At 50.2% G+C, this 13,076-nt stretch overlaps 1 protein-coding gene across 2 annotated transcripts; it reads right to left on the bottom strand.

The window, feature by feature from the left end:
* Positions 1-278: 278 nt before the first annotated feature.
* On the bottom strand, positions 279-11,465 carry SHISA5 (shisa family member 5). Of its 2 annotated transcripts, XM_040646205.2 has the most exons (5): positions 11,433-11,465; positions 7,260-7,366; positions 4,323-4,438; positions 3,083-3,301; positions 279-2,681 (listed from the first exon to the last, which is right to left on the bottom strand). In XM_040646205.2, the coding sequence occupies exons 2-5, from the start codon at positions 7,262-7,264 to the stop codon at positions 2,602-2,604; spliced, it is 420 nt and encodes a 139-aa protein (XP_040502139.1). In that variant the 5' UTR covers positions 7,265-7,366; positions 11,433-11,465; the 3' UTR covers positions 279-2,601. The 2 variants fall into 2 exon arrangements, with proteins under 2 accessions (XP_040502139.1, NP_001025762.2); NM_001030591.3 differs by lacking the exon at positions 7,260-7,366 and having other exon boundaries at positions 292-2,681.
* Positions 11,466-13,076: the final 1,611 nt, after the last annotated feature.

A 13,076-nucleotide genomic window follows, 5' to 3' on the forward strand; every position in this document is an offset into this window, starting at 1 on the left:
AAAAACATCTGGTCCACAACAGGCTTCTCAAGGATCTTGGGATTAGTAAGGCAGTGTGTTCAGCGTCACGAGTTGACCTGAGAAGCAATTCTTTCAGATTACCTTCGAAGAACGCTGTCAGAACATCATCCAGGAGCTCGCACCATCCCTCCTGTGCTGTGCCACGCAGCTGACATTCGATTTCATACCCCGTCACCAAAAAGTGATACTCACAATGCAACACGCTTGATGTCAGACACAGTTAAAATGTAGCTTAAATAATACTCGGACAGGCCAAGAAAACAAAAGTGATAGAATATATTTCAAACACTGCATTTATTACAAAGGTGCAAAGAGTTTATGCCATTTCTTTTGAAGACTTACGTTTGAACTACAAACAACATACGAAGCTGGTTTACAGTGTGTAATAAAGTCAACGATTCTCCAGAGAATTCCGTATGACAGAGTATTGTACTGTATTTGATTCCACAGAACATTTCTGAAACAAAGGCACTTACAGAATTAAAAAAAGAATTGGACTCGATGTTTAAAATGGGAATTCCCATTTTAATGGTGGGTAACTGGTTGGACGTGAAGACATTGGTTACTGGGACTAACGCACGAGCAGTGCCTGAAAGACAACGTATGGGCCAGATTCTCTATCATTTATCCAACTGCCACATCTGCTTAACCATGAGAACAGAAGTTTAATGGGATTGCACCACGATAATAAAATTTGGTCCTACACCATATGGTTGACATTGATTTACACATTAAGACAAGACCTGATTAAGTCTTCCAGTTCTGAAGCGAGGAAAGCAGGCCATTTTCTCTTCTCACATCCAGTTTTCCAACAGTGGCACTACTGTTAAATCATTAACACACGCAGAACTGCTTTCTCTCTTCACTTGAATGTAGTTATCATCAGCATACGTTCACTGAAGGAAAGGTGTAAGTTTTCAGCCTCCATAACCCTATCCCTCACCTCGTCTCACCTCCCCCCACCCATCCATACACTGACCAACCAAGCTGCTGGAGTCTCTGCTGTCCTTCTGTATGGCCAAACACATACATGGCCAAGTTCTTCTGCAGAAAAAGGGACTGCTTCTGCAGTTACTCAGTGCCCTCCCCCACACAAACATCTCAGATCCTCCATATGGGAATCACTGCCCATTTTTGGCTGTTCTCACAGAACTCCTAGCAGTGTAAGGAAGCACGGCCTGATTTTTTGGCTTGCAGGGCAGGACAGAGGAGGAACACGTGGATCCAAGGCACGCCTGCTCTGCGAGTGCCTCCTGGCAGCACTGCACGCTATGACTCCAGCAGAGGGCTGTAACAGAGGGACGCGGCTTGCTGGGAATGCTGACACTAAAAAACTTTGTACAGGTTTGTCCTGAAATGCCCTGAAGACTTTTTAAAAAATAATAATTGGAATAACCTAGAAAAAGACCCAAAAATCAGCTGGAGAAAGAAGGCTGCCTTTGACAGCAGCAGCTTCCGCCCATCCTATGAGGTAAAACAACACCGTCGGTTATTCAAGTTCAAAGCTTTTCAAACAGAAATACACCTCAAACGTAACATCACGGGACACGAGGCTTGAAGGCTGCTCCAAGTACAATCAGTGTGAGAGGTACGTCCAAATTACTTCACCCATCACGTCACAGTGAGAGATACCATGGTCTGCGTGCAGCTGCACCGAGGAACAACACGCATTGCAACGCAGGAAAAAACAGCATCATAGAAGACACCAAAGAAACCATGACTTGTTTCCGAATAAACCAAATAAAACCAAAACTCATCCCCTCACTGTGACCAGGCACAACAACGCTGACAGTCATTTCTGCTCAACGGACGGCTAAGGTGCTGTTTTATTTCCTCTAAAGCACTCAACAGCGTATGACTATTAAGCAAACCAAGTCTTTGTCCAATATTTTCTAATGAAGAACCCCCGGGATTTCAGCTTTTGATCTGTTTGTTCTAAGGAATGGCAGAAGGTTTGGTTCTATCGTCAATTTCTACCTATAAACTAAAACAGCCTGAGAAAACACCCAACAAAGGCAGTTTTTAAGCCTTAAAATTGGGAAATAAAACAAGGAAGCGACCAACTGATGCTACTCAGCACAAAATAATGCAACTCGTCCAAACACAACTGAACACGGCTCGCTACGCTCACCGCAGGCAGATGTGTTTCAAGAAGGGTTCCCTTTAAAGTGATGGATGAAATGTATTAGGTTGGAGCTGACCTCATTATAGCAACCTCAAAACAAGCAGAACATTTGTCACACAGCTTCTCAGAGGTTATGTTTTTGTGATTCAATACTGTGCAAGAGATCGCTACGGCTTCGGGTGTTGGACGCAGCCCACAGAGGACCATTCCCTTCTACCACACTTCAGAATTATTGCACAAGAAATGTTATTGTGGTTCTTACTTCTGAGCACCCTTTCTGAACACAATCTCTCTTCGTATTTACTTGAGGTATAAAAGAACAACTTCTGCCAGAAGTACTGAAAGCGCTTAAAAACAAAGAAGATACAGAGTTAACGTTCACTTTACTTAGACAAAAGATTGCTGCCTCCCAGGATAACATACTGCAGCTGCACGGTGCGTGGTGCCAGAGCCGTTCAGTAGGTGGGCTTCTGAGGATCCATGTAGGCAGGGTTGTATGGGGGCTGGCTGATGGGGTACGGTGCTCCAGCACCAGCTGCAAAAGCAAAGCACAGGAAAAACAGGCTTACCAAACTCATGTTCAGAATTCTCTACCTAAAACAATTTCTGCAGAAATGCACAAGCAATGGGATAAAGCCACATGAATGCCATGCTGTGAAAGAATAAAAGCAGAAGGAAAAACGACCTGGCAATTCTAATTGCCAGCCATCCACAAAGTTGTCTGAAGCTCACCAGTCTGGATATTCTCACCATAAAAATAATGATCAGTAAAATAAAAATACTAGCCAAAGCCACCTGCGTATAGGTTAAAACATTCAGAATTAGACCACTATGCATGTGCTAACAAGACTTTGATTTCAACATGAAATTTTGATCAAATTATTAAAACATTCTAAAACGGATGATTAAAACACCCTGCTACCAAAACATTCTTACCTGCCACTGTCTCATGGTAGGCCGGGGGTCCCGGTGGCTGCATGGGATAGGGGGGAGGATACTGCGCAGGGTAGGGCGCGACTGGCATCCCCGGCTGCGGCTGGATGGCCACGGGCTGGTACCCCTGGTAGGGAGCTGCGGGGTAGCTGGGTGGCACTCCCTGCTGCTGTGGGTACGGCGCGTGAACCACCGTCGTGGCAGTCGTGGTGGTCACAACAGCTACAAATAAGCCAAAGGAACGCGGTTAGCGCTGGTGGCTCTCGGAGACTCGCTGGACAGCGCACGGCAGTAATGTAAAAGCACACATTCTCCACTCAAAGATTCGTTTCTTCCTCTAAAATCTGGGACATTTTCATTTTCGAGGCTCCACAGCAGTTTTAGGAATTCTCTCCTCAGAATACCCTTCCACTGACCCAAGTGGTAGTGAGAGTTCCCACGAACCAGGAGAGCAGCCGTTTTACCTCCTCGGTTCTCAGCCAAAGACCAAAGGAATTTCTCCTTGGACTCAACCCTGCAGCCCAGCGACCCACCATTTGGTAGAAGACTGGAAAAACTGCTTAGTTTTAAAGATGCTTTCTGCTTTAAAGGATAAAGGTGGTTTGCCAAATGAGCTTCCTTTCGTACGCAGTCTGTATGCTAACACACCTATGCCTCTCTGGAACAGTCAGAAAGGCAAATAATCATCAGTTCAGAAGAGCGGACAGTGGGTCATTGGTTCATCTCTCTTATTGCAGCACAGCACTTTCCGGTGAACTGCAACAATCTGTTTTCATGACCTTCACCCTAATTCTACAATTACAAATGTTTAAGGCTTTACTTCTTGCACAGGGAACAGCAAAACAGCCCTTTTGTTTTACTCAGATTTCAGTCTTGTCATGAACACATCCACTGCTCCTGTGACTGTATGCAAGCTAATCTCAGCTATACTCTCACTGAATACTCTATTCAATACTTTATTCTAAATACTCTTAGTAATGCCTTAATTAAGACAACTTCTCATTAGTGCTTCCCTTCAAAATGCTTTGAAGGGACGAGGTGGTATTTCAGAGGACGAATATGGTATTTTAAGCAACTTAAAGGCTTGCTTTTCATGTTTACCTACTGCCACTCCTGTAGCACAACAGCACAAGAAAACATTACTGCATTGTTTTCCCTTTCTATGGCAATATAATCTTCCAGAAAAAAAATGCTCAAAGCTGTGAAGAGATGAGAAAAAGAAAGTAAATACAGAGGTACTTACGTTGTGGTCTTCGACATGCTTTGTACAGACAGCAACACGAGCAAGTGAGGCACAGAATTATAGTAATGACAACCACTGCAAAAACGATCACTCCAATCGCAACAAGAGTTCCAAAACTGCAAGAGAGATGCCAGCAGAGGCAGTAAGTCTCACACAAACCAACCAGCATCCGCCCAGCTCCCCGCAGCTACTGCACTGCCAGCCTCCTTGTGCTGTTTACCACGCAGGATGGAAAAAGTAACCATACAGCACATTCAATGCTCAGCATCAAGCCTACATTGGTCTTCTTGTTAGTCTTCCTGTTGGTCGTGTTGGTCTTGTTGTTGGTCTTGTTGGTCTTCTTTGGCTACATAACTTTCTGAAAGACCTCTTTTTAGAAATTCAATGTCTAGGCAATAGTATGTCTTTCTGGGGGGCAAATAATGAAATGAAAGGCAAAATATTGGGATCTAGGACCTTTGAAGCCTCAGTTCATGTGATTTGTTCGCTACGCCTGAGATAATTGAAGCCTTTCTTCCATGGCGGCTGGAGTCTCCTGCATTTTTATTTCCTATGGAATGCATCAGGCAGCAGTTTTGGAAACAATAGCAGGAAGCTGCTCTTAATGAAGAAAACACACTAAAATAACCAGTGGAGAGCTGTTTCGACATCCATCCTGTTTTTGCTTCTTCATAGACATTTTGGCTACAGAACTCTCTCATTTTCTTCCTGTTTAGCCTCCTTTAAACAAAATGGCATCTCCAGAACCCCCAGCAATTTTTGCTTGGCTACCAACCAGACATTCAGTGTGAAAAGCATTTCTGGTTACCAACCGCACCAGCAGGTTAAATCACTGGCACTAAGAAAAGAAAGCAAAAGCAATCCACTCGGTGCCCAGCCAAAGTTCACAAGAGCTCACCTCACTTCCCTGGAGCAACGCAGCTCTCTGTGAGCCAACACTGAGCCTAAGAGCTGACAAACAGAATAGGTGCAATCTAAAATGCACTTTTCTCCCCAGCAGAGGTCCCACCACTTCTTCTCCCCCTATTTCTACAACAGCTTGAAGAATGCAATCGGAACAACAATTTTATTAGTGACTGAATGTGTATTATCCCAAACCTTTTTTTTTTTTTTGCATGGAATTTGAGACCACAGCATGATGGCTTTCCTTGTGATGCCCCTGCTCTGTGTCCGTGATTTGCCCACTGTTAACTGCACCCAAGCATTTCCACATCAAACAGGAAGCAGGAACCGCTGCAGCCTTCTGAAGTCACTGAAACAGCATTAGAAACACTGCCAAGAAAGCAAACAGATAACTACAACACAGCTGCACAAACACGGAGATGCATACATGCCACATCAGCTTTATTTGCACTTCATAGAATCATAGAACGGCTTAGGTTGGAAGGGACCTCAGCAATCAACAAGAGGTTCTTCCTCTGGGTCTTCCCAGCTACGGAGGAAGAGGCCTTTTTTGGTAGTGAATGATGCCGAGGAAAAAAGATTCCTTTGCCAAGGAAAGAGATGACAAAGAAGACAAATGCTTCATTTCTGCAGCCAAAGAACCCTGCTGAACCTCACCAAGGGCTGGGCAACATCTCAACAAATCTGAGGTACGGAGAAAAGGAAGTGGAGAGAGACCTACCCATCACACATAAACAAGCACAGCAGGAAACCTGCACAGTTTGGTCCATCTTTCAGGACCAAATTCAGCTCTGTTACAAGAGAGCTAACAGAACTAGCTAACAGATAAGCACATGTCGCTCTGAAGCATGGGCTCCGCTGGCTTATTGGTACAAACTTCTCTCCTCTCCTTGCCTGTTTACTGCCTCTAATAAGGAATGTGACGATAACGAAGCTCGGGGAAACAAACCAACCACCACATCCTTGCTTTCACCGAGTTCTTAAAAGCACTCAGTGCATTCCTACCATTTTTCTGCAGCTTTGCTAAAACAACACGACAGCTGCACGACGATATTCTGCATGCATTTGCAAAGGAACTGAATGGAAACATGCATTTAGAGCACAGGTGTGCCAGGTTTGCAGGCGTAAACAGTGATTCAGCCCTACAGACTGTGTGGTTACTACAGGCCAAAATTATAAGCTTTCAAAAACAGCCAGGGAGCAAAACACAGGCACGGGTTAGTTCCTCCCAGGGACTTGCAGGGAGTGTGCACAACAGGACTGCCGTTGGTGTTTCTGTCACTGACCTTGCAGCAGCAGCAGAACTTCCCTGCTGCCAGGCTGGGCTGCTGTGAGCACAGCTCTTGAAAGAGCAGAAGGCACCGAGACAGGAAAACAAACCCGTACACGTGTTGAACTTGTTCCTTGCTGCAACAACACCCCCGTCAACACTGGAGCTCTTCATAAATACACTTATTTCCTGTGTTTTCTACTGCTAGCTTTGGCAATTCTTCTGACCTATCTTAATGGTGCACCTGACTGTAATAACATCTGTCCTTTTTCTGCCCGAGGAGTGCTGCCCTGAGCATCCCCTACCGCACATCTGCTAGCACTATCACGATGCAGTGTGTAATGATTACAGACCCATGGGACTGCCACGGGCAACACTACTGAAAGAAGCACAGGGAGGCTTCTGGAGATAGAGGGTGGTACCCGAGAGAGGCCAAAACACAGCTGGGTTTGAGCTCTAGGAGATGGGATGCTCCACACACTGTACAAAGACTCTCGCTGTGCGCTAGCTCCAGCAAGTCTGCTCCTTCCTCTGCTAAGAAACCACTGCTTTGTTTATTTGCTTTTCAATTCATGAACTCTTCTGAAGGGTCTCTGGAAATACTAAAAAAACAAAGCATTCAGGCTAAGTAACCACTCCGCAGCCTTGTACATACATACACGAGAATGAGCAAACAAACGACTGCAGCTTAAAGGGACCTCCTGGATGGCTCAACAAACAAAAAACCCAAACCAAACAACAGCCAAGCCACGAATTCACCTTACCCCATGGATCCTGCAAGCAGACGTCGCAGTGCAGGAATGGAGGCAGCCACAGCCCACGATCAGAGTGCTCTGCTGGTGTCCCGCTCTGCAGGCAGGTTTGCAGACTCCTGCATGATATACCATCGTCTCTGCATAAACCACACGCTTACAAACAGCTTGAGCTCATTCACTGCCATTTCCTGTTTCTCTCTCCTCACATAATAAAAGCTAACTTTGGCCAAGAATTGGACTGAAGACAAAAGAGAAGCCTGGCAGCAGTTTTATCGCCGCAGTACTGCGACTTTCCATAGGGTCCATAGAAACTGAATATGAAGAGAGGGCTCCCTGCCTTGTCCTGTCACCTCACTTTGTCCTGCTCCCCTTCCACCCTTCTTCTTTTGCACTTGGAAAGCTCTCAGTCAGGTATATCCTCAGTATACCCTGCAGCCCCATCTCACCTTTAAGGTACGCTGATAATCACATATGAGTTTACACGAAGGGAGAGAGGTGACAGTGCCCGATTCACCCCTCTAGGCACTGAATGGGATGTGAGTGACAGCTGAAAAAGGGACCACCAAACCCAGCATCCAAAAGGCACTGCTCACAGACAGTTCTTGAGGCAGCCCTTTTTCCTATAGGAGACCTCAAGCATACACATGAACCAGAAGGAAACGCGAAATGCTCTGAACACATTTAAGGCCTTAGCAAATATTCAAGGTTCAATTCCAGTAACATTTTTTTAACTTCTCAGCCACTCGAATCCCTGAAATTGCCACATTCTGTAAGCCCTGGTGTAAAGGCAGTCGCTGCAGTGTGAGCTGCTGCCATGAATGCTATTTCTGCCCAGGTCTGCTGGCTGGAGTGCCGTGGGAACCGTGCTCCAGCAGGGCCAGCGATGCTGCAGGCAAACCCACGGACCTTCAGCACCAAAGCTGCCCATAAGCTGTACGAAACCCCTGCTCCTACAGACCATAAATACACTGCAGCTCGATGTATGACTTGCCAAACACCCTGAAACTGCCATCGGAGGAAGTTCAGACCGGGTTACACCCACTGGCTTCGCTAAGCACAGAACGCAGCTCTGGTCGGGAATGGATACATGAATCATCCCAACTACAAAAGCTGGAAGCACACTGTTGGGACGGGAGCAAGGTCTACATCAGGTACATCAATGAGTCCATACCGCAAGGAACTGACATGCTTCCTCAGCCTTCCTCTCATCTTGAGCTGCAGAACCCCCGTCTGAGGGTTACCCTGCTTTGTTTGCTCTGACAGACTCTTGGTGAGATAAGCTCGTGTCTGAATGCGAGCCATATGGAACGGGCTCTGCAGGGAGGAGGAAAACAGTACAGCTCGGCGTTGCTGTATTTTTTACCATGCCTATAGAAGATGCATATGGTTAAAAACATCTAAATTGAGAGACAGCAAATTAGCATAATTGCATCTTCCACAGTTAGAACTGCTGAGTTTTTGGGATGCTCAGCAGGCTGTCACTTCAAACAAGGGTGGAGAGAAGGACATGGACTTTCTCAGTGCCAGAGGAGAACCAAGTGGTAAGGCAGCACGCAGGTCAGGAACGAACACAACCCCAGTCCATGAGAATGCCCTAATGTCCTGTCCCTGCTGGCTGAGGCTTCCCAGGAAGGCTGCTGCTCCCTTTTCTCATCGCAGAAGGATGCACAGCCTTTCCTCGGGCATCACTGCATCCATTGCACCACCAGCTGTAATTTCAAGGCAGAAATTCATTTAGGAACAGAATCCAATTAACTGCGCACAACGCTAATCTTGTTTGTGTTCCTGTTTAGAATGACTGATTCTCAGCTGTGCCAGTTACAATATTTGCCTCTGTGACTCTGACGGAGATGTTCTGAAACACCCCGCCTCGTTACCTACCCAAACACTGGGTGATCAGTGGGACAGGGGGTGTCACTCATCTCATTTCCTCTTCCAGTAAGGCTCGCTGCTGGAGAACTGGCGTACCAAGGCCGAGCAACCACGTTAACCATGCAAATGACAGCTGTGGTTACGGTGAACCAGCACTTGGCTCCTGCACGAGTTCACAAAGCAGAGGCATCAAGCACAGCAGAACGAGAGGGGAAAAACGAATGCAGCAAACCTCCCTGCTCGGTGTTTGTATTAGAAAGCAGCGCTGCAGGTTCAGTCTGTGCTAATCCAGTTGAAAAGGAATAGAAAGTGAAAGTCCTCCAGCGTATTCGTTAACAGTGGGAGTTGTAAAGATGGCATATGGCCATTCTGTGTGCATGGAAGAAGTGGCAGGTTTAACAAATTCAGTGAGTGCACTGCGACCTAACAGCTCCAAGTCATCGTTAAGATTAGCACTACAGGAGACCTCAAGCATACACGTGAACCAGAAGGAAACCAGAAGGAAATTGTTGTTGGCACTAGCGACGACAGAAAGCACATGAACCCAAGTTAACACTGACTTGTATATACAAAATGCTTAATTTGCTTCTAAGTAAGTGCAGTCCTGTGGGAAGCACGGGGCTTCCAAGCACTTGAAAGTATGCCATTACGGCACTGCCAAGGAATGCCATTTATTGCCTCAATAAACAGCCAAAAGGTGACTGCAGGATGTTACACGCTTACTGTGTTATACTGCAGTCCCAGCTTGTGGTTGGGACTGCACTGGGCTGCCCAAAGCGCCGTGCCCTCCTGCCTCAGCAGTACCTGGAGCTCAGCATTAAACAGCGAAGGAAGTTACCGCTGAAGGACAGTGATGAAAAGAAACCTACTGACAACTGATGCTTTACTGCAGCTTCTCAAGGGCCTCCGAATAAACACTGCAGAAAGAGCAATAGCACGAACCAATGAGAGCTCCCAGCTGGACAGGACACGGGAAGGCTGCGCCCCCCCCCCCCCCCCCCCCACTGCCGCAGGATCAGAGCATCACTGCCGCAGGTCCTCCCAGCCGCAAGGAGACGGCGCACCCGGCTCAGCCCGCTGAGGAGCTGTGCCAAACCCTCCCAGAGCTGAAAGGCTCTGACAAAGCCCCGACCTGCGAGCAACAGCCAGAGCAGTAACTTGAGCAGGAGCAGAGCCGGTGCAAAAATGAGGAACTAAATGCTTTCTGAGCCTTAAGGCGGTATCGTTTGGAAACAATCGTCCCCCCTCCCCCCCCCCCCCCCGCTTTGGAAGGGCAGTGTCCGAGCTGGTGCTCGCGCAGGACGCCCGAGGAAGCTGCTTCCTGTATCTCCCCTCCTGCGTAAAGCGGCGGAGGAGCGAGCCGTGCCCATCCTGCCGGGGGCACAAAGAGACGTCTCGGCTGCCATCAGCCCTTCTTCCGCATTAAACAAACCCCGTCACTGGGAGAAACTTGTGTTGAACAGAACCGGGCACGGAGCCGCGGGGCGGAGCGCACCTCGCCGGCAGGAACCGGAGACGGCAACTCCGGAGGGACGCAGCTCACCGCTTATGCAAGGCAAAAAAAAAACCCAACCCACACCGGGCGGTGTGAAACAGACGGGAAAGCTTCCAGTGAGTGCGGGAAGGGCGCAGGATGTGCTCCCGGGTTCCATTCTCGATGTGGAAACCCCTCGCTCAAGGAACGCAGCGCTATGAGTCACGGCGGATGCGGTTTCCCTCTGCAGTCACCGCCGGCTGGTTTTCCAAAAGCACCGTTCGTGCGGATGCGGAGCTGTTTTTATTGTTAATGAAAGCGGCACAGCCGAGGAGAGGCTCGATGCCGACCCCGGCCCTATGCACGACGCAGCGCTATCGCGAAGCCGCGACGTACGTGAAAGAAAGCGGCAGCTCGAACGAGCCCCCACCGGCCCATTTTCTCATTAATCCCATTAAAGCCCCTCAGCTCCGCTTCCCGTGTTTTGCCATCCACAAACACGGATCCCTCTAACGATTCCCCGGGAGCGGAGCGGGCTGGCTGGGTTCGCTCGGCGATCTTCCTGCTCCTTAACAGCTACGCTCATCACCACGGGAAAACACGGACCTCCCGGCATCTTCCCATCCTTCCTTCCTCCAGCACACCCAACGCCACTTCCCGCAGGCCCGCGGACGGGAAGCCGCTCAGCCCCCATTTCAGCTACACACGCGGCAGGAACGAACCGACCGCGGCGCGCAGCCCGAGAGCACAGAGCAGCTCGGCGGAGCCCCGCGCCCCGTCCTCCCGAGCGCTCCGCGGAGCCCCGCGCCGCCCCCCGCGGCCCCAGCCCCGCTCACCCCATGCTCATCGCCGCACGCTCGCCCCACGCCGGCCGCGTCACGCCTCCTGCCCGCCCCTCGCAGGGCGGGACCGTCTCGGCAACCAGCGCGGCTGCTTCGCCCCTCGCTGAAGGGGGTTGTCGTGTGACGCGAGCTGCCGAAGGTTAATAGGGAGAGGGAGAGGTTAATGACGTTTTGAGGGTTTGGGTTAGATGATGGCAGTCCAACCGTCAGACGTCTTGGCCACGGTCTGGGGAAGGTGCCGCCAAGCCCAGGAGGGAAGGCAGCCCCGTGGTCCCAGCCCCTCACGCTGCCTCGCTTGGGAAAGGCAGAGAAGGGCGAAACCGAGAAAGGCGTGTGGGATCTCCCAGCTTCCCAGTTGTGATGGCCTCTGGGGCCCGGAGGCAGCACGTGGGGATGCGCGCGCGGCTGCTCCCGCGGCGTCATTGGGGCCGGCTGTGGGGAATGGCGTTCTGGCGTTGTATCCAGGAGTGGCTGTGCAGGTGGGCAGGACGTGGCTGCCCTGGGTCGGCGCTGCCTCCGTGTGCCGTGGAGTCGCTTGAGGCCATGGATGATGTCTGGCCGGCAGAAGGCAGGGTACTGCTCTCGGCACTTGCTGAGGCAGCATAGCTGGCGGGGCTTGCTTGGGTGCGGTAGGATGCTGTAGTTCCTGCATACCGAGCTGTGCACCGGTTGTGGAACCTTTATGGGAAGCTGCGGAAGGAGAAATTTTGGGATGGAACCCGGATTGCGGATGGCCTTTATTCATCTGATAGCAGGCCTGATGTCTAGCCCTGCTCCAGGAGGGCTGCCAGGTCTTGACAAGACTTCTGAAATGCGTGAAAGTGCACTGGGAGTGTTAGTAGAACACACTGGATCCTGGAAGAGTCCGGCGGGCTATTTCTCTAGGTGGTTGGACCGCATAAGTAAAGGGTGGCCGTCCCTTTTAGGGGCAGTGGCAGCACTGGTATTGCTCGCACAGGAGGCACGACGCCTGACTTTGGGACAGAGATGAGTGGTTGACACACTTGATGGGCTGCGTCACCCCCTGCCTGGCAGCATCTCCAGAGCAGCAGCAGCCCTCAGACCTGAGGCACTGCCCGAATGCAGGAGGAAAGCCCGGGTCCTGGCCCACCCCACAGCCGGCAGCAGCCGTGGGGCTGCCTGCACGTCCCAAACACAGCGACGTCCCCAAGATGTCAGAAACACCCCCAGAATGGGGCTGCAGCTGCCAGCCTAGCCTCTTGCCACGCTGCGCGTTGGAAATGTTGCGCCCCACGGGAGTCGGGGCCAGAACCCAGCTCAGCGTGAACCGGGCTGCGGGGAGGAAGGAATGGGTTGGGTGCTGGGGGGAAGGGATCCCCGTGGTTCCAGCCCCTAAAGCTGCCCACCTCGGGAAAGGCAGAGAAGAATGAAAGCGACAGTGGCATGATGGAACTGTGTTTTATTGCGATGGACTCTGATGACTTTGGATAGCAAGTGGAGCTTGCACATGGCTGCTCCTACAGCATCAGTGGGGCCGGCGGTGGGTATTCCGGGCCCGACGTGGTACCCGGGAGCGGCCTTCGCCCCTGGGCTGGCCGTCGCCGCCTGGACCGGCTCCTGCGGCGTCTGTGGGGCTGGCTGCGGGTGTCTGCATCCCGATGTTGACGAGGCGAGCGG

Source organism: Gallus gallus, chromosome 12, assembly GCF_016699485.2.
Source record: "Gallus gallus isolate bGalGal1 chromosome 12, bGalGal1.mat.broiler.GRCg7b, whole genome shotgun sequence".
Classification (NCBI taxonomy): domain Eukaryota; kingdom Metazoa; phylum Chordata; class Aves; order Galliformes; family Phasianidae; genus Gallus; species Gallus gallus.

Excerpts from the sequence above, each read along its gene's own strand:
- SHISA5 (NM_001030591.3), bottom strand. Across the intron at positions 3,302-4,322 it reads AGCATGTCGAAGACCACAAC|CTGTTGTGACCACCACGACT; the intron begins GTAAGTACCTCT and ends GCTTATTTGTAG. Across the intron at positions 2,682-3,082 it reads CTACCATGAGACAGTGGCAG|CTGGTGCTGGAGCACCGTAC; the intron begins GTAAGAATGTTT and ends TTGCTTTTGCAG.